At 39.2% G+C, this 21,270-nt stretch overlaps 1 protein-coding gene across 11 annotated transcripts in view; it reads left to right on the top strand.

Moving 5' to 3' along the window:
• SOX5 (SRY-box transcription factor 5) overlaps positions 1-21,270 on the top strand; it is a 296,996-nt gene that overhangs the window by 71,466 nt on the left and 204,260 nt on the right. For all 11 annotated transcript variants that reach the window (XM_027790491.2, XM_013301316.3, XM_055808076.1 and 8 more), the window contains one exon: positions 171-381. In XM_027790491.2, coding sequence (XP_027646292.1) covers positions 171-381 — 211 coding nt within the window. The remainder of the gene's footprint in view (positions 1-170; positions 382-21,270) is intronic.

Below are 21,270 nucleotides of genomic sequence, written 5' to 3' on the forward strand. Positions count from 1 at the left end.
GCTTTGTTCTGGGTGTTTTTGAAGCATTGCATGCCTTTTTAAAGGTTTCAACAGAGGAACAAACAGCAATGAAGTCAAAGAACAAAGGATTGTTTTTTCTTTCCAATCTTTATTTTTTTCTTCTTTAAGAAAAGAAAGAAATATTTCATCTTGGTTTTCTCCCCTTTCAGGAAGTTGATGGCAATAAAGTGATGTCTTCATTTGCCCCGCACAACTCATCTACCTCACCCTTGAAGGCAGAAGAAGGTGGGCGTCAGAGTGGAGAATCATTGTCCAGCACGGCCCTGGGAACCCCTGAAAGGCGCAAAGGGAGCCTAGCGGATGTTGTAGACACCCTTAAGCAAAGAAAAATGGAAGAGCTCATAAAAAATGAGCCAGAAGGTAAGGCCTGGGAAACTGGCGAAAATTTTCTGGTTTTTTTTCTTTTCTGCAGATTCTTTGGATGCATGTACTTTTTAATCTTCCCATTTTCTGCTCCACGTGCTTTTTCTTGCTAGCAAAATTGAAGTAAAGAACTAATAGTTCTTGTCTACATTTGAGATAAATATCAGCAATATCCCATCATAGCTAACATTTTTAGCTTCTCCCAAATGAGAGCCTTTGTCTGACATAACAGTCTTTTTGTCACGGTTGTAGTAGACACAGCAGCCTCCTCAACATGGGTACAATGAACGCTGTAACTCTGACAGCCTGGGGGTCATCTACACCACTACTCCTTCCTCCCCCATTTCTAGAGCAAAAAGCAACATTATCATTAATATCAATGTTTTTGTGAAGTTATCTAGTAGACATGTCATTATTTCAAAGGTAAGAAGTTAAATCTGGAATTCATTAAAGCTTTTGTGTGGAACACGTCCTGTCATGTCATGTAGTGCAGGTCCTATACAAACAGAAACACTATGGGCTTTCTTTACATTATACCTGGTCAGCAAGTTTCAACCATGGCATATAGGCATCATCTCTGGAGAATCAGTTTGGTTTTGAGACTGTATGTCCAGTTGGTGGCAATGCCACTTGTGCTCTGTGGGCAGAGACTAAAACCAAACATGTCGCTTCTGAGAAGCCACAGAACAGCTTGCTTTTAAGTAAGATTTTCAGTTCCTACCTATTTGGGACAGATTCAACCCCCTGACTGGAAGGTGAAGTTCTAACTGTATTCTCAATAGGTATCCAGCATGCATATCTACAGCTAGATTTTCAGGGGACTGTGAGCCAGTTGGTGTTGTGTGAACATGCTGAAGCTTGTTCCCTAATGCTCAGTACTAAGGCTTTATTTTCATTTACACTCACCTATCCTGTTGTAGAAATCTATTTCAAATTTTTAAAAGCATGGCCCTCAGAGCCCACCTCAGTGTTGAATCATGAACTGACAGCACCTACAAGAAAATTTTAGGACAACCTGCATACTGGAATGAAAGTACAGGTGCAAACACAGCCACACCATCACATACGTGAGCATAACAGGATGGTAAATTAGTTTTCTCTTCTTGACTGGAGTGTGCAGTATGGGGCTGCTGGGAAACAAATTCTTTCTCTAAGCATTTTTTGGAATATTACATATAATCATAGCATTTTACTTTGCATTTACGTTGACTTAACGGTCAGTGCCATGACCTACCTTGTACTTTTGAATGGAAAAGATCTTTCCTGTATATGGTATGGAGTGGGAGGGAAGGACACCAGACTTTTCATATACAAGAGAGGAAAGAGCAGGGGGTTCTGGGTGATGTATAAATACTCTGTTGAGTATGAGGTTGTACAAGCTGCACAGACTCCATTAAGAAAAGGACACAGATAGACATGAGTGGTTACAGAGCCTGTCCATTATCTCAGCTCTACTAAAATGAAAATATACAGTACAAACAAAAGATCTACAGCTTTGTGAAGAGATTGGGAGAGAGAGGAGGGGGAGCAACTGAATGTTGGGCTTTGCAAATGCATGCAACAGAAAATCTTTTCTTCCCTCTAGCCATTGTTCTATTGTCTTTCAAAGGCCATTAAAATGAACAGCAGGTTGTGATGAAAATTTCATTAAGCCCTAGTTAAATCATTATGAGGGTGCCATATTCATGTCTCTGCTTACTCCCCGTCCAGGAAAAAATGAATAGGAAAGGGTTAGGGGTTTTTTTTTTTCCCTTTCTCCTTAAAAGCGAACTAACAAAAGTTCAGAAGTTAGAAGAGAATGGGAAATGGGACATGAAACAAAGGAGGCCAGAGAGGTGAGCTGGCTAGGAAGAAAATTAGACTTGCATAAGAGCATTGAAAGGTGGTGAGGGACAAATACATCATTTTGACAAGTCTCCCTCCCCCTTCAGCCAACATGATTGTTTTTAGAGTGGCTAATTAAAAAAAATATATATTTCTGCGTGCAGATGGCAAGACTGTTCTTAGAGATCCTCCACAAATACGAGGTGGGGTTTTTTTTGCCTAAAAGAAGCATGTACTACTGTAAGCAGTGTCTTCTCTGTTTGAACTCCAGCAGAAAATCTACTTACTGTCATGTCTTCTTCACATAGTGCTGAAGTAAAGTTGTCAGTCATCACTGGTTGCTAGTCAGGTCATATTAATGAGTTTCCCTGTGAATAAGATAAGTGATAAGTTGGAATGCTTTGGTAGTACATGTAGGTAACAATTCAACAATGTATTTTCACTGTGTATTTCAGTGATAATTTTTAGTCTTGCTAGTTTGTAGAGCTTTGTAGGAGAAGACCAGGAATCTTGGTTAGGCTTTGCTGCATTATGTCAACAACAATAATATAATACTTTATTTCCCTTTGGGAAGAAAGGGAAACATTTGCACCAGTAGCTGAGGTTTAATTAAATCAATTTCCTGCAAATCTTTCAAAGACCAGATATGAGCCAGATTTCCATTTCGCTGTGTACTCAAAAGTTTATATATTATTTAACTTGTACAATGGGCTGTGTTTGCTCTGTTTTTATTGTTTGAAATTATCTTCTGAATTACTGTGGGAAATTGGCTTTTGAAGCATTCTTTCAAATGGCCTGTTTCTTCAAAACCAGAAGCAAGAGAAAGGCTGGTAGACAACTTCAGGTCTTGATCCAAACCTCGTATCGGTCAGGGAGAAGACTTCTCTTCTCTGGAACGAGTTTTGAGGACAAGTGAGATATTCCAAAATATTGATAACAGGTCTGACTGTTTTTAAGAAAATGTATTGATACAAGGTAAATGGTTTTCTTAAATCATGTTTGTTGGAAAGTAAGAGTTAACACTTAGTAAAGTTGTCAGTAAAAGACAAGTATTTTTAGAGTGTTATGAAACATACTGCTCAGAGTGCACAAATGGACACATGTATGTGTTCATATGTGTAAGCACATACATGTACACACACATGAGCTGACAAGGGAAGCATCACTGTTCATATAAATGGTTTCCATGTTGATTTGTTGTATATATACCCTTGGTCAATGTCCCCTGTAGGAAGTGATGCTATCTGTTTATTCCTAAGAACTTTTGAAAAGCTTGTTACTTTCTCCTCTTTGCCTATGCATATGGTTTTTGTTTTCATTTGCTCTAAAGCTCCGTGCTCTCCCCACCGCCCCCAAACTTGCCATTTTACTCCTGCTGTATGGAAGTATGCAAATGACAATGAGTCACACTGACACAGAGACATAGAGCGTTTTGGTGAATCTAAAACTTGTGGAATTTTACTCATTGTAAATACAGTGGTCATTTTTTTTTTCTCAAATTCTGCGGAAAATCCTTATATGCAGCTTTAGTATTAGGCCCCCAGAGGCATAAACCTATTACTGAAGTCACACAATGTTATTTTACATGAAACATTCTGTCCTCTCTAACTTGAACTTCAGAAGGGGAGTCAGTCCCCTTTTATTCCTGGTATACAATAATGAAGATAATGGAGTGGGTTTGGAGAATCCTTATATACTGTGACAGACCTCCAGCCCTTGCCCTGAGGGTTGTCTGCCGACCATGGGATTCCTTTTGCAGCTAAAATCATTAGGCGAATGAGATACAGGCATGTTTTTCTTCTGTTTTCTTAAGGCATCAGAGGATGGCAGGGACTCTCTGTCTGTCTGTTCTCCTCATTTGTAGAAATGAAATGGAAATCTCTTTGAAGTCACTGAGCTTGACACAAGTTCATGAAAGCAAAGACCAAAGCAGCCACTTAGCTTTTTCTTGCACTATTAATGGGATTGGATTGCTATATTTTAATTTGTGGCCTGGGCTTGTGGAAAATTAAATCTCTGAAATCTGTTTAGCCCTTCCTCTAAATGTATGGCTTGGCTTCTGGAAAAGAAATAGGCAAACAAGTAAATTCTCTCTTATTTTTAGAATAAGCCTGAGTACGCACTGGCTCTTTGCATGTTCTAACTTTTAATTAAGAATCAATCTCCTTTTTCCATTTTGGCAGTATATGTTTGTAACAGGTTATGTATCTGTTTATCTTTCAAGTTTCTATGCTGTATCTTCTGAGTCCAGATCTATGTTATTGTACAGAATTTGTAGGAATTCTCAATAAAGGGATTCATATGGGCATCTATCTTACCACAGAGACTGTTCATATGAATGTGTGCGTGTGGGAGCACACTCATTCATCGGCGTGGCTCATTCTCTAAAATAACCTCTGAAACTCAATTTGGTTTGACCATTTAAATAAATACGTTGAATTTTATATAAATACATGTACACAGATGTACATAAAATGCATGTGTTATATATATTTAGATGTAAATATATATAAAAACACACACACACAAGAATTTGGTTGATGTAGTGTTTAATATTTTTCCTACTCTATAATTTCAGTGTGGTAGTCCTTAGGTCTTCTGAGCAGGAACAATTAACCTCAGGTGTTTAGTAAGCAGGTAATATGTATGTTTGCAGGCAATGTGAGTTTTAGCAAGCAATGGGAGTATGAGAGCCTTGTATTAGAATATGCTGCACTACTATAAGTAATTACTTTGTTGGAAAGAAAGGGATGAGAAAGGCCTCTTGGGCATGCTTTTTGTCTTCTGAACATCCCCCAAAGGCTATTTTTGTTTGATGTTTAAGTTTACGTTATAAATCACACCACCTGTCCATATGGTAATTTAAATGGCTGTTATTTAAGCAGTTCTGTAGTCTATAAATGTGAAACATTGTGAATTCAGGCTCTTTAGTTGAAATAAGATCCCAGAATATCTTCTACTATTATCAAACTTTTAATCAACATATCTTGTAAAGAAATAAAGAGGTCTCCCTCTTCTCAAGCCATAAATTCCAAAGCAGATCATTAATGGGCACAAGAAGGGGAGATCTTTGACATGCAGTCTCTAGTTTTTAAATCACATCTGATGAGACGGGAAGAAATAAAGTGAACAGATTCGGGAAGAGCCTAAGGATACTCTAATTGGTTGAGGTTTGAATTTCTTTTATTTGGTTCTTCACTGTCCCTTTGACAAAGTACATGTTGAAGAGGCTTTGTAATGCTGTTCTACTGAAGGACAAACAAGGATACTTTGCAGTTGAGTACTTTTAAGTTTTGTTCATACACCACTGCTGCTGTGGAAGGATGCTCCGAGTGCATCGTGGTTCCATGTTCATCTATGCAGTCTGTCCTCAGAAAGTGTGTCTTTTCTTATAGAGCAAACAGCATCAAACTTCCATGGACTTCTTTCAAAGACCCTGCCATATGGAAACGTGCATTCATGTACTGCTGATAAAAATAAAAAATAATCTAAAAGAATTTAAAAGATAAAATTTATGAAGTAGGCCTATATGAAGAAAAGCCACTGTTTAATGCTGTAGTAGCTTAAACCTTTATTAACAAGCGCTTTAACTCTAGAACAGAGGTAGCGTAGTTTGAAGCCCTGCCAGCTCTTACTTGCTCAAACTGAAGTTTATTCATTTGTCACCTTCAGTTTTAAAGTGTTTTCCTTCCTAATAGTTTAGCCTGATAGTCACAGTTTATTTCAATGCATGTTTTCAAAACTTGCTTAGATTCCCTTCCAAGTTTGTCTTGCTTACATCCTCAAAGGTTTGTAGCTTTTGGATTTTTCTTTTCTCTTTTGATAAAGGCACCTGAGGTGCTGATACAGCATCTTAAATATAGAAGAAAGCATTATGGTCAAGATTTAGGAAACTTGTGCTTTTGGAGAGAAGATGCAGCCGCTCTCCCCCTCCCTGTTTCAGAATGAAAGTCTTCTGTGACAGAACTCCATAATTAAAATTTCCTTCCAGGGTACCTTCACTCCATAATATTGGATGAGCAGCAGCTAAAGCAAAATGCTTGATCTCTCACTTCCCATCTTTTACAATGCAGCATGTAAGTGGCTCACCAAGACCAAAATAATCATTTGAGCTCCTGTCTGCCCCTAATTCCTTATGTAGCCAGACTGTTCAATAGCCATTATTCGTTTCAACAGGGGGTTTCAAAACTTGCTGCCACTCTTACCCCTACATAATTTTTATATGCCTGTTGCCCCTAGTGTATTCCAGCTAGATCAATTTGCAGTCTACCTTCATTATTTTTTTTTGTGTGCGCTCTCACTCTCTTTTCTTTTTTTTTAATACATTTCCCCCTCCCCCAGAAAAGCCATTAGCTTTCTGAGCCTCATTTCAGTCCTTGGATCACTGCTGGAGAAACCTCTGACCCAGACTGGTAATATACAAATATACATGAGGGATTGTGCCAGCTCTTTCTCTATGTTTATGTGGCACAGCTTTTGGGGATGTCATTTATTCAAGAGTGAAGAGCGAGCCACCTGTTTCTCAGGCCTCTTGTCCCTCATATTAAAGGTTCAAGCCCTTGCTGAATAGTAACATCTTAATCTGGGCAACATACACAACATTTAGCTGAAACCTATTTGTCAAGCTAGCAGGGTTTGTGGCATTTTTTCCCCCCTCTCTCTTACCCCCGAGGCGCTTGTCACGACCGTGCATATTAAAATTAATCAGACCTCCCAGGCTTGTGTGACTGTGTGGTTTAACATGAAGAAGTGGATATCAAGCATTTGCCCTAATTAAATAGGCCTGCTTGGTTTTGTTCTAGTGGATACTTGGTCTTTTTTTTAATAAGAGCTGCTTATGGAGGAGGCACGGCCAGCTCTAGAGTTAGTGGAGAGCTCACTTCAAAGTTTTCCCCACCACCTGCGCCCAGGATGCTGAGACCTGAAGGGCTCCCCATGTTCTTTCTTAACAGCACAATTTGTGGGAAGTAAGTGGAGGGGGATGGGGAAAATGCGGCCAAATGAGGGAGCGGGTGATCAGGGAAGGAGAGGCGAGGAGCTGGGATGAGCATGTGGATTGGCTTTTTGAAGTTGATTAAGATGACCTATCATCCTGTCTGATTAGCTTTAGATCTCAGTCTGTGCCATGAGCTATTCACAAGGCTGTCTTGTGTCTTCTGTTTACCAGAAGCAAGGGAAAGCCTCTAGTATGGCAGGGAGCGACATTTGCAGCAACTCCCACTTGCTTATTTAGCTAATGAAGTAGCCTTGTAAAAACACTCTGAAGTTTGAAGCTGTTGCTTACTTTTATTAGTTACTGTCTGTTTAACATCGATATTTTTAAGGTGGTTTGTACGTTGCCACTTTCACATAATTGTATACATCTCCTGCATTGTAAATTAAGCTGCACTGGCAGACTCCTTTCATCATATTTTCTTCTCATACAGTTTAATTGTATTGTGGTTTCCGTGTTGCCTCAGGAGAAAACATGCTATATGCGTGTGATTTCTATACTGTAATGTATAAATCCAAAATGCGCTCAAAACAGAGTAAGGGGCAGGGGGGTGACACACCACCCTAAAACCTGTTAAATAGTAATTAAGGCTTGATACCATTTAGCAATTCAACAAGTTAATTTTAGCCAAAAAGACTAGAAAATTTGGAACAGTCAACATTTTTAGACAAAATGTTCCATTGGAATTGATATTTTTTGTTTTTAGATGTTTAAGATGATTAATCTGAAAGAGAAGTGAAAACATTTAAATTAGGCTTAAATAAAACATTTTGGGTCAGGTGGAAACAGCTTTTCTCCTGACTTGGTTTGGCAGCTGAAATGAAAAAATTCAAACTAGTCAAATGAAAATGAGTTTCAAAACCTGGAAAGGTTTCAGGGGTGTTTTTGTATCTAATGACCTGAGAAGGACAAACGAGCAGTTGTTAAAAAGACACTTATATGCGTCTGAATGTTATGCACTGTGGTTTTGAGGGTAAACTGTAATATTTTAGAAAAGCTTTCAAACTTGAAATCCTCCAAATGTGCAAACTTCTGTGTCTTCTGAAGCCTCAGTCAGAAAAGTTTTGCAGCACCTAGGGCATTTTATTTTGAAACAGATTTTGGAATTTTTACCGTACTTCATGTGTTAGACATACTTGGCATGTCTTTGCAACAGAAAGCTATGAGCCCATTCTAGAGGGCCTAGAAATTTGCAGTCATTAACACCCCCAGAATTTGATTTGGTTTCTGTTGTAATTCTTGCGATCCAGTACACAAGCAGAAAGCAAAGCTTTTTTTATCTGTTTCCATAACAGTTCAAATCACTGAAGTAAAACCCAGCAGGTAGGATGATACTCCATTGAATTAGAAATTTATTGCATGTCCATGCACTAACTTGTTGCCATCTTTCTTTCTTTCTCTCAGTATTATTATTCCTATTTTATTTTTCGTTTCAAACCTTAGCACAACCCAAATGTAAAGAACCATATTGACACTGCCAAGCATCTGTCTGGTGCTTGACAGCATCATAGAAACCCTTCCACTGTTTCATCTGGGTTGCTATTGGTTATTTAACAACACAATGCAAACGGTGCAGTGTGGGTGTATATGAAGTGGAAAGAAAGGTTGGGGGGTGGGGGGTGGGGTGGGGAAGGAGCCCTGTACAAGTAAATAGATCTTTCATCATATCTTTTGTTTGGTCTGTTTGCTGTGTGCTATTCAGTAGTCAATAGAAGTTGTTTGACGGTTGTGCAAAAGGGTAAGAAACCTTCTCTTAAACTTTTATTCTCCTGCATTTGTCTCAGTCCAGAAAGTTTTCTGCTTTTGTTTCTCTTGTCTCACTTTGTTGTCACCTGTCTGTTGAAGGGATTTTGTCATTGCTGTTTAGCTGATGTGACGTAAGCGGATACTTGCGAAACGCTCCCCATGGAGCAGTGATCTTGTACAGGTGAAGTGGACATTTAAAGAGCTTATGAAAGATTTACTGTGGTGGTCTTTGGGGCAATAGAGTTTTTTCAAGCTTGTGTTTTAATGTATTTATTTAGCCGGGGGATGAAAGTGAAAAGTGAACAAAAAGGAAAATCAGTCTGTGCTTTCTGCTGAAGAATGCCCTGTTAGCACTTGCGTGACTTGGTAAGGCTTTCTGAGATGTTTAGCCTTGATTTAATTCGTATTTAAGATCTCTCCTCCCAGCACATTAATATAATGTCAATGTAGAATGCATTGCATGGTGTAATTACTGAAGAGAGCAGTAGTTGGGAAAACAGACGGTAATTGAACACATGGCTGTTTATTACAACAGGACAGTGCTCCTACGCTGGTATTTAGGGCATTAATAGGGAAGAATTGATTTGTTGTTTTAAGATGAATTCAATCACTGTTGCTTAGGCCTTTGTTTGTTCAGGCCGACTTATGCTTTGTTTGTGTTATGTGCCCAAGAGGTTTACACACCACAGCGTGGCATTAGTCATGCAGAGGGCTTGGGAGCAGAGAGCCATTTAAATGAACAAAGGACATTTTTCTTTTTGGCTCTGTTTATCTTCCTCTCTAGTTTGTTACACTCTAATCTATCTCCATCTCGCTCTCCCTCTTTCTCCCCCACGCCTTTCCACCCCAAACATTTTTGGTCAATGCAGAGATCCTCCCACCTTCTTCCTTCCCCCTCCTCTTTGTTCACTCTCCTGAAGACAAATGGAGCTCTGATTGACAGGTGGCAATGCAGGGTTGTGGCAGGGTGTAAATAGGAGTGGTTGCTCCCAACTTTGTGCAAGGAAGAATTGGCATTGTGGGGGAGGAACGTTCCGACTTGGAGAAAGACCATTAATTTCAAAGCGAACAGAGGGGCAATGAGATGTGCCACTGCACTTCTCAACTCTGGTGTTTTTGAAAGAGGGAACATGCGCACCTTTTGTGGTTCCTGCTGGCTTCCACTCTGGTTGGACCCTGTGCTGGCCACATCCTGGGATTTCATGAGCCTTCTGCCCTCTTCTCCTTTTTACTGACGTGAGGCAGAGGAATGAAGAGAGAGCCATGTGACTGAAGTTGAATTCCTGGGCTACTCTTTGTGAGCAGTATGGTTTGTATTTTAGGCTCATTGTGCGTGAGATGAATCTTGTCTTGATTTATTTCTGAGTGTGGGAGAGTTAATAGACACTTCATAAGGCTGTGGGCCAAATTCTGCTCTCAGATGTAAGTTCACAACTCCCGCTGAGTATGCAAGAGCTTTAAGCAGGTAACGTTTGACCCTGTGCAGGATTTGTAAAGAACCCAACATGGATTGGTTTTTTACCCCTATGCAGACAGGGATTAGGCCTTTTCCTAGAAAGAGCATTAAGAGAACTGAAAAGTAACAACAAAGTCTCTGCAGTCATAAATTGCTAGAAACGTGTATTTCCCAGATGGTGAGATGCTTGTATCAAAGAGATACAGCGGATGAAGAATTAGCACCCAGACTTGCCTTTTGGAGGTATAGAACGTACTAGCTTATACAGCACAAGGAAGGAGAGGCACAGGTGTGTGACATGGAGAGCCAGATTCTTCCTGTCAGGGAGAAATAGCAGTTTAGCACACATGATCATACACTGCAGCATGCAGGGAAGGATATGAAGCTCAGTTGTTCATCTGAGCCTTTTAACCGTAATTAATTCAATTATTAAATCTTGGAATAAATAGTAGAAGCACAGGAGATGACAGCTGGAAGAGAAACTGAAGTCCAGCAGTCTTTTTATACATGCCTGCAATCACAGACAATTTGTTGTATATGGGACATGCTACTTGGCCATTACTTAGAAATCTTTTCTGAAAATCTAGGAAGTGTAGTTGCAAAGGCCCAGCCCACATACCCAAGGGGAAATTTCCTTCCCACCATGAAAAAAACCCATACAGTTATTGTATCGCACTGCCGATAAGCAAGAATGGTCGCAACTAAAGATTTATACAGCCCCAAAGTTACAACTGGTGTCCAAGTGCTTTATCAGAAAGGAAGGTGTCTCTCCCAACTTGGAAGTAGTTATCCAAGTGCCCTGTGTTTCCAGTACAGTTTGGAATGTTGCATTAGTTTTGTACTGTAGATTAGCCCACACAATCTCAAGTTAAATAGTCTAGAGACAAAGATCACATGGAAGAAGAAAGCCTTTCGGTTTTGTGTGCATCCTTGCTCCTTTTTGCTAAACTTTTTTTTTTTTCCTTTTCTGTTTTGCCCACAACACATATCCCGTTTCAGTAACTGAGCATCTTATCTCCTACAGAGTCAGGCACCAGCGGAAGAAAAAAAAAACCAGGCAGATAAGTCAACAACTAACCAGAGAAATGGTTTCAACTGTAGTCGTTACTGTGTATTCACTCAATCCTGTAAGATCACTGCCTTGTTGCAATGTATTTTTGTTGGGGATGTCTATATACTAGACTTAAATAAAGCAGTGTATTTCCAGATAGTTTCCTTTCCTTGTATGTGAAATTAATATATGAAAATGAGACTAGAGGACAGAAGGCTTTTGCTAATGATTTTCAGCTGCAACAATTCTGGATTCCACACTGAGCTTATGTACAGCCTTAATCAGCAATGCTGTTTAACTAAATATGGAGACATTTCACTGAAGATTATTTTATTTTAAGTCTTTTTTATGCATTTCCTCTTGCTGTGTCATCTAATTGATTCACAGCTCCTGTGAAGCTTGGGGGTATGGGACACATATCCAGGCAAAATGCATTCTTCCTTTACAAGTTTGGCCAAGTCAATCCTATCTGAGTTCAGAGGAGTTAAGAAGCTGTCATTGGGAATCATTCTGTAACTAACCATAAAATCATTAGATGAGTAATACACATGACGTAGGGGTTTAGGCTGTAACATGTTCTGTCTGTTGAAAAAAAAAAATGCAGTCCTTTTGAGATGGTCGTGTTATTACATTACCATTTCTACCAGTATTTTATTGCTAGACAGGTTACTGGATGGGGGAGCACAGTACCCAGTGGATGTTATACAGTATTTCAAAGTAATGGGGCCCACAGAAGACAAAAAGGTGCTTTCTTACATTGTCAGACTGCAAAATTTTCCCAATTTTTCTAATGTAGACTCTGTTAGTTTTTGGTTTTGTGGTGGCTTTATGCCTTAAATATAGCACAGAGCAAACTGCCATTAAGGTGCTAGAGAGAGAGAGTTCAGCTGCCAGTTCCATTTCATCCTTGGTTTCTCAGATGTCGTTGCTAACAAATGATCTGCTTATATTGTACTTTATAAATGTTCATCAGAAATCAGACTAAATCTATCAACTGCAACACTCCTAAGCATTTTCAGGAGCAAACATGTATGGCCGTTTTTTAACTCCTCTGCTTCAGCCCTTTTAGTAGACAGGTCCCTTTAAGCATAAATAGAGGTGAAAAAGCATCAAAAGAAGAAGAATGAAGATACCTTCTGCATTTGCATAAACAGGGACCAGTGTGGGAAAATGAAACGGGGAGACAACTTTTATAAGCTTTTCTGCGTAACTCTTTAAGGGAGGTAAAAGATGTGCTGTAGCATTCTTCAGACTTTCTCTTCTTAGGATGCACCTTTGCAATCTCACTAATCTTGGGATAGTGGAAATGCTAGTGGGGATTTATTTGTTTGAGCAAATATTATTTTTTTTTTCTCCAAATGTTGTTCCTACTGGAAGAGGGCATTGGGATTCTTTAGGCAATCCCAGGTAGCTTTCCTCCCAAGCTGAATGCATTCCATAAAGCTGTCAGTTCTTCAGCTTAATACTGGGTCTTAGTGTGTTAATTCAAGGCTTTCAGTGATCTAGGACACAACATGTGCCAGGAGTAGGAACTAAAATTAGAGGCAGACTTTTGGCTGTGAGAGCTGCTTGAGGCTACTTGGGGTGAAAGAGGAGGGAAGAGGCCTGACGTCAGTCACAGCCCAAAGACTGCAAGATGTCCAAAGCATCCCCTCAGATACAGGTTTTTCTGCCACACACACTGTAGTGAATGACCCTTCCTTTTTTGTCTCATCCCACACACTGATACAGCACTCTGGTTCGTTTCACACACCAACCCCTCGTCAAAAGCTCTCGTAGTTCACTTGTTACAGCAAAGTCCAGCTCTTGGTATACTGGGATTGTGACCTCTCCCCCCCCACACCTCCAGAAGAGGAATGAAAACTTAAATAGTAGCTAATCTTTTATAACATTTACATAAAAAAAGTGAAAATGTTGTGAAACAAGGTGAAATCCTTATGAAGGATTTTAAGTCTCCATTCATAGAGAACAGCTGTTGATGATGTAACCTAATGGTAAAAAAAAAAAAAAAAAGATGGCGAAATAAGGCTGAGTGACAGGAAAATTGCTTCTTCCTCCTTCACTTCAGTGAATATATTTTATTATCTAAAATTTTATGCTCTTGGCTGTATGCAAGAATCATTTCCCTGAATTTTTATATATATATATATATATATATATTGTAATCCTGTTAAGGATTATGAATGAGGAATAATTAGGCATTATTGTTTGGTTATGTAGATTCTCTTGTGATCCCTTCTTGTTTACTTCATTTAAACTGTCAATACTGTTCTTGCCATATAGAAATAATGTCTGTGTTACTTCATGAATATGAGATTACAGGGACCTTGTTTTAAATTGCTGTAACACTTGTTCCTCCTCTGTGATCATTTCAGGCCATCTGAAACATACTCTTCTTTTGTGGGGAGATAAATACTCAGAAACACAAGTTCATAGACATTTAGTCTTTACTAAAAGATCTTCACTCTTTACCTTAGCCTGGCTCATCTCTTTCTGTTAAAGTCATAAGGCTGCATTTTGGAACTGGTGTGTGAGTCACACAAATGTAAGAGGGGGTCCTGGTCTAAATAAGATACTTAGTGGCCATTCCACAGTAAGAGAATTTTGCCTTATATTCAGACATAGAAAGATCTGTAAGTTTTTATTGCTAGGGAAAAAAACCTTCTCCTCTGAAATCTGTACTGTGAATCTAAACTCTGATATTTCACTCCTATTCATGTACAGCACTTTCTTTGATGACTGTTGGAGTTCTGATCTCACAGGGAGAGGAGAATATTGGAGTTGAGATTTCTTGAACAGAGCTTAGGGGATAATATTGTGTTTAGTTTGTTTCACTAGATGCAAGCTAATCAGAGAATAATTAACAGTCAAAATGCCAAGGTCCTTATTCATGTAAAGGATCTCGTATTGAAGTCCTCAATAAAGTAACACTCACATTGAATTCAATGAGACTTTAAACTGAACAAATGCTTCAGGATTTGTCCCCAGCTATTTTGTCTCTGTCAGTTTTTAATGAGCATCCTATAAAAGTGTTTAACAATTGTACTGACTTTGATTTTTCAAGGTTTTGGAGAAAATTGCTTTCTCAGGTTGTGGAAAAAATTGTTAAAAAAAAAAACCAACCATTGTGATGTCTAACATACTGTAAGCAGATTCAAAGACTCTCTGACCTCATGCTTTCTGATAGGCAGTACGTTAAGGACATTATAGAGAGTACTGTGTAGAAATTGCTGGGAGGAAGAACTACAGCTCATAGATGTAGGCATTTTAGACCTCATCTTAAGTTCTTGGGATTGAGATAAAATTTAGATAGAGAGGTAGTTATAGATGCCAGTATTTTGTTTGTTTGTTTTATAAATGAAAGGGAAAAAAATGCCACTGTTAAGATCACCATACAGATCCTGGTGTTTAAATGCCATGATTTTGTGTCAGAAGAAGCAGCTAGTGTATCTGGATTCATCCTTTGCCTTGCTTCCCTCGGTTGTCACTGAGAGCTCCCAGGCTGAGACAGATGGCTGCTGGTTTAGTTGTGTGCGTGGGAGACAGGAACTTCCACATGTGATTTTTTACCATTTGGTAGTAATTAGTTTGTTGTATAAATTAACATTAACTGAACCATTCTTCAGGCATTGTTTGTAATTATCTTCTTTGAGCCTCTGAGTTGTATAAAGAAAGAAAAAGTGGGAAAAAGCTGCTTATTTTGTACAGGGAAAGGACTCTATCATTACAGAGAACATAGCAGCAATTATCATTGTGTGCCCTGTAGACTGAAAACTTTGGATAAAAACCTTTAAATAAAGCAAGATATTTTTTTCTGTAAATATTAATGGAAATTAATGATTTAGAAGTTCAGATAGATTTTTTAAAATTTGTGAGAATGAAGTATGAATGCAGCAACGGTGATCGTGGCCTTCTGACATCATCATCATCATCATTACTGCCACTACAACTACCACTGCTGCTAGTTTATTTGATGTGTGTTTATAAAGCGTAGAGGATTTCTTTTTTTTTTTTTTAAATATATGCTCTCTCAATTTTATTCCAACTTTTTTCCCCAATGTTGAAATATTTCCTGATTTATTTTTTTTATTATTTTTTGATTTATTTTTTTTTTGTGGTAGGCAGTGTGCATCTTGTGTCTGTATATTGGGCAATGAACTATTGTTAGCACTGGTTTTCTCTAGGGATTTCTGTCACTTCCAGCAACCAGCCAAATTGGAATTGTCAGGAGAACAGCCTCTCGCATGTTCCTTGGCACTTCTGTTTTCAGACTTGGCCAAAATCCAGACATGCAGAGGTTCGTGGACATGAAAAATAACAGGGAAAATGCCCTCTGGTATTAGCCCAATATTTTAGTAATGTATTGGGAATCTCTCAGTTCGTTTGCTGGAAAAGTTCAATGCTTCAACAAGTAAGAAAGTTTTATATTTCTTTAGACTGAAGTTCTGCCCTTTCCTACCCAGGAGTAGGTGAGAACTGGTGTCAGTGTCTGTCTTTTAGTATAGCTCTCCTGCTCTGGATACAAAGCTGGCAAGATGGGCAACATGGCACTGTGCAGTAAATCCTCTCGCGTATAGGCTAGGTTGCAGTAGTAAAACTCAGGTACAGTCCATCACAAGGTACTCCACAGCTTCATTAAAATTAATTTAGTATCTGAAGGGTACTCTCTAGAGAAAGGTTCGTGTGACTTAAAGTGTCTTGGCATTTTCTTGTGAAATAAAATGAAGACACTTTCAGACCCAGACTTGAACTTGTCCAAGTAAATCAGTGCTGATTGTGGTTTTACCTAAATTTGTTGCATATGGGGCCCTGAGAGGTGTGTTTGGGTCATCTGTCTCCTGTCAGAATTGCTGTTCATATTTACTTTGGTCCAGATAAACAGTTTTACCTGGACAATAAATGCTAAAAGAGGACTTGAAATTCTGAAATGAGTACGTATAGGTGCAGCTTAGTTAAGAATTGTTCTGGTTTTCGTGGCACAGTGAATTAGCCTATATGAAGCTCCGTGCTGTTTGGGAAGAGGAAGGTGGGATGGAGCATGTGGGAGCTTTAGTGGCTGGAAATGCAAAAGAAAACAAGCTAAGTATGCTGAAACCTGTGGCGAAGAGAAAGCTGCTATGGATGGTTTTCTTTCTCTTTTTCTTTCTGGCAAGGGTTAATGCCGTAACCAAGAGTGTCTGTGATTCCCTGGCTTTTGATATCAATGAATCAAACATTTTCTGAACCATTGTATTGAACACTTCCTTTCTTTTTTTCAACTATGAAAACTGAAGGTGCCAACCGTGCTTTGATATTGATGTGACAGCGCAGTGGATAGGCTTGCAGTTAGCTGAAGTGAGCATGTGAGCTTTTCAGTTCACCTTCATCCTGCTGAAGGGTTGTGGAACAAGAAGGAAGAGCTGAACACAGCCTTTTGTTGTATGAAGTATACAGCTGCAGCATCATTGTACCAACTGTAGGGGCTATATTTTTCATCCCTGGAGGAATACAAGGAGGAAAGATTGGTCCTGTGGCTAAAAGCACAGAGCAGAATCAGAAAATATAATTTCTTCTGGTTTTTGCTTTGTGGGTTTTTTTCCCACACAATTGCCACATGAACTTCATTCTCTGTGTCCCAAGTTCTGTGTTTTTAAAGCATGGTTTGTAATAGTAACTGTGTACTTCTTCACAGGGGTGAAATCTGATTACTGCTTGGGAGATGCAATCTGACAGTGGTCCCACTTAGAAGAAAAAACTAGTCATAGGTCTGCGGAAACAAGGTGGCTGGAGATGTGTCTGTTAATACTCAGCCCCATTTGTCTGCTTAACCAGAAATGAGATTGCAGGTTGAGTTAGGAAGCCTTTGGCCTGAATTCAGTAGCTTCCTCACAGGCAGAGCTCACTTTTTGCCTCGATGGGATTTCTGCAAGCGGAGCAGCTGCAGAGTTGGGCCTGTAGGGCTGTTGTGCAATGTGAAGTTGGCACTGCAGCTTTGTGCAGTACATATATTACTAGGGAAAGATTTGGTTTCCATACCTCCTCCTAGATTCTGCTTTCATGGGCCAGACAGTTGTCCTTGTGAATCCCTTAGTGCCCTTACCTGGAGCAAGGGTTGCACTGGGACATCAAGCTGTGGTCCTCCGGGCTTGCAGTCCTTGTGGCACAGGACACCGCACACATGTGCCGGAATAGAGGATCATAAGCGTAGAGGCAACATAAAATCGTCCCCTCCTTGCCTGCCACATGAACGATTTCTTGCTGTTTCACATGCTTTTCTTCACACGCCTTGTAGAATTTATTTATTTTTTTTATGGACACGTGAGTTACAAGCTTTGGCATGGCAAGAAGGTAAGGAATTTTTTGTTTTGTTTTTAGTTTGGCAAAGAGGCGGGTGATAAGGAGCATGTGGGAGCTTTAGTGACTCGGAGCTCAGAGAGAATGCATTAATTAACCCAGGAGGATCACTGGGATGCAGGAGTGAGAAACTGCAGCTTTAAAATCCGGTGATCTTTATCCATTGTTGGGTTTGGGTCAAAGACCTTGGATAAGAGAAGGGGGAAGAAGGGTGAGCAGGAGGGTGGGCACAATGGGAACCAGATGTTTCAGGCTGATGGGGGTTGGCCTCTCTTATTGCGTGACAAGCCACCGATCTCCCCCACATGCCCAGCCTTCAAAAGTATGTCATTCTTTCTGAAGTCCTTCTGTCCTCTGCAGAGGGAGGGGAGGCACACGCGTGCATGCACATACGTACATGCATACATACATACATGCATGCACACGTGCTCACACAGGCAGCCCTGGCTCTGCTTTTTTCCGTTGGCCTACCTTGTAGAATGGCCCTGGAAGACTAAACAGGTGTTATCTACTTTTGATTTCAGTGCATTTAAATTAATCCTGTCAGCTCAGCTGTTAAAACAACTGTCATCTCCAGCTGTTAGTAATTTTCAACTGGGCACTTTTACAGGTTGCCAAGTTCTGAGCCTGCATTGTGAATCTCTCGCTCCCTTTCTCTCAAAGCGCTATAGTAACAATTTGTATTTTTTTTAAAGGGGACTTGCATTGCACTGTTTTTATATCAAACCCTGTTTATTATATATTGAAATAGTAATATCACAAAACCCAACGTGATCATGCCAGACTTCGGAATAAAGAGCTAAACCATGTGTGGAGTGCAGTGCATATCAATCTTCTGTGGGTTTGTTGCAGCCTCTCTGTGCATTTTAAATTTGAATGAGAGATGAATCAACCTGAGGGTTTGGGAGGGAGGAAGAGGGGGGCTCTAAATTTTTATTGCCAAAAATAATCCCTCCTTTTTAGAACTGGTCTCTTTTTTTCCCTTTTGCTTCTGTGTACATTTATTTTTCATAACTAATATTAACAGGAGGTACCTTGTAGTGAAAATATTCAAAATACCTTTCAGTTATTAGATTAATGACATACTCATGGTAGCCCTAAGAGTTGTAGGGAAAAGACATCCTGAATTGGATACATGTTATTGATTTCAGTAGACACTCTCTGATGTGACGTACTCCTATGTGGTCAGGATCTATAGTACATTACCAGTGCTTCAGAGTCAGATAGCACTTGTGGATTACACAGATCTGAATCCTGACAAGGACGGCTTTCTGTGCCTTTAAGGTTTCCACTCATTGCAGTTGTCGAGCCAGATTTTCAACTGGTGTAGAACTGAAGCTGTTCCCTTGACTTATGTTGCAAGCCATCCTTAAAACATTAGAAAGTATTATTCAGGCATTCTTTTGCACGTTCCTGGGAAAAGGATATACTTAAAAAGTGGCTATAAGTAATTTTTTCTCAGCAGACCATGGGTGATTTCAAGAGTCAGGTAGCCAAATAAAAGGGATCCTTTAAAAAAATCATGCTTTGTATTGTCTGTCTCCTACATAAATAAGGGCACTGTTTTTATATCTTGTGGTAAAACAAAGACTTCAACTTTGAAACCTCATTTCTTAAGATTTTCATTATCTTTTAGTTTAAAATTTCTCCAAGAAAATTCTGTTAAAATAGGAAATACTCCCCATATAATATCAATCTAATTCTTTTCACTCTTCATTGTAATGCTTGGGTGAAGGATTTTATTCTTTAAGAAAGGAAAAAAAAAAGCCAAAAAAATTAGTGATTGTATGAAAGATGAAAAGGAAAAGTCAGATGCTGAATTCAGCAGGGTAGGTGCTGATCTCATTTCCACCTTTAAAATTTGTCTCTTCTTTTTGGCACATTCAGCCTGTAAAACAGCATTGCAGCTATTTGAGCAGCATCCTAAATTCCAGTACAGTTGTGGCTGGTTTTGAAGCCCCACCCCCCCACCCCCTCTTAATGTCTTCCTAGAGAAGTTTTGAATTCTTTATAAAATAACTGTATTCATATGCATCAGTCTTTTTGAGTGACCCATCATTACTATCTTTCTTCTCAAATGGTGCTACGTTTGAGTAGGAGATGAAACGACTTCCTCAGATTTCCCATCTCTTAGTAAACAACTGTAGTATTTTTCAGTTAAATGTGAAATGATTACTGAAGATCCCATTTAGTATTAAAATCTGGAATACTAGTTATGAAGTATGCATCTGTGCACAGGAACCTGCACCATATTACCAAATTACATATATGCTTACGTATACACACACACTACTAGTATTGCTACTAGCATTAGCAGAAGCTGTGGTTGCTTATCTTGAACTCTGCTGTGTCTCTCATACTGCATGGATAAATACTGGAGCTACAGTGGTATACAAGACACATTTTAGTAGAGTTTTATATAATTTTCTTAATGTAATAATTTAATCAATAATATAGAATCTAAAATTCTGATTTCACAGAGCTGCTACTGGACAGGAATGTCATTAGATCAAAGCAAGTACTTCCTATAAAATACTGCTTTTTTGAAAACAAACTGAAGTGATTGAAAATTCAAATGAATAAAAGATACATTATGATGGAAACCTTTTTCTACCCAAAATCCAAGCATTTTGATTTAGGAAGATTAAAGATTTCAGACCCTGATAACAGTTTCATTCAGTCATTTATAGTGTATGTGATATTTCATTGTTTAAACCTGCATCAAGCCCTGCTGGAAGATGCATTGCCAAACGTTCTTGCTTACAGGGATTTCTCAATATAGGTTTAGTTTCTGCTTTGCAAGATGCCCCTAGTTGTTTGAAAAGCAAGTTAACTTTGAAGCTGGGCATGCTTACGGTTCCTGAGGTGGACTGCTGTTTCCTTACTCCTTCCATCTCCACATCTGGTCCCGCCACCTTTTGCACCAGAACTGGTGTTTGACTCATGGCTTCTGCAACGAGCTGTCACCATCTCCTTGGTGCCAAATACTGTTAAAAGTACAGCATTTCTTAAAATTATGTGGTGGTTTATTTAATGCTGCAAAGACTAATTTATGCGTATTTTTCTCATCATCTTTTCTCTTTTGCAAGTTTTTTCCTTGCAGACACATAACTTGAATCTCCTTTGGCATGACACTGTTGTAAAAGGCAGGTAGTTCCAGTGGTATCAATGAGATTATCTATATGTAAAATGGAAGTAAGTGAGACTGAATCAGAGCCCAGTGTCTTCCACATACAAAACCTGTGTCTACTTTGCGTACTCAAATTAAAAGCTACTTCCAAGTCTTTGATGGTTTTGTGCAATTTGAACAGTTCCATTAATCTTATCTATATGTAGTAAAACCTTGTCAATTCACACTAATGACTCTGGGAGTTAACAGGTAAGCACATTTTTCAGCTGGCTTCCCCTTGGGTGAGGGGCTGAACCTAAACTCTTGACCCTACACATCTAAATTTAGGGGTATTCAAAATCTGAATTTTGCAA

The sequence above is a fragment of the Falco peregrinus genome, chromosome 6, assembly GCF_023634155.1.
Source record: "Falco peregrinus isolate bFalPer1 chromosome 6, bFalPer1.pri, whole genome shotgun sequence".
NCBI lineage: Eukaryota > Metazoa > Chordata > Aves > Falconiformes > Falconidae > Falco > Falco peregrinus.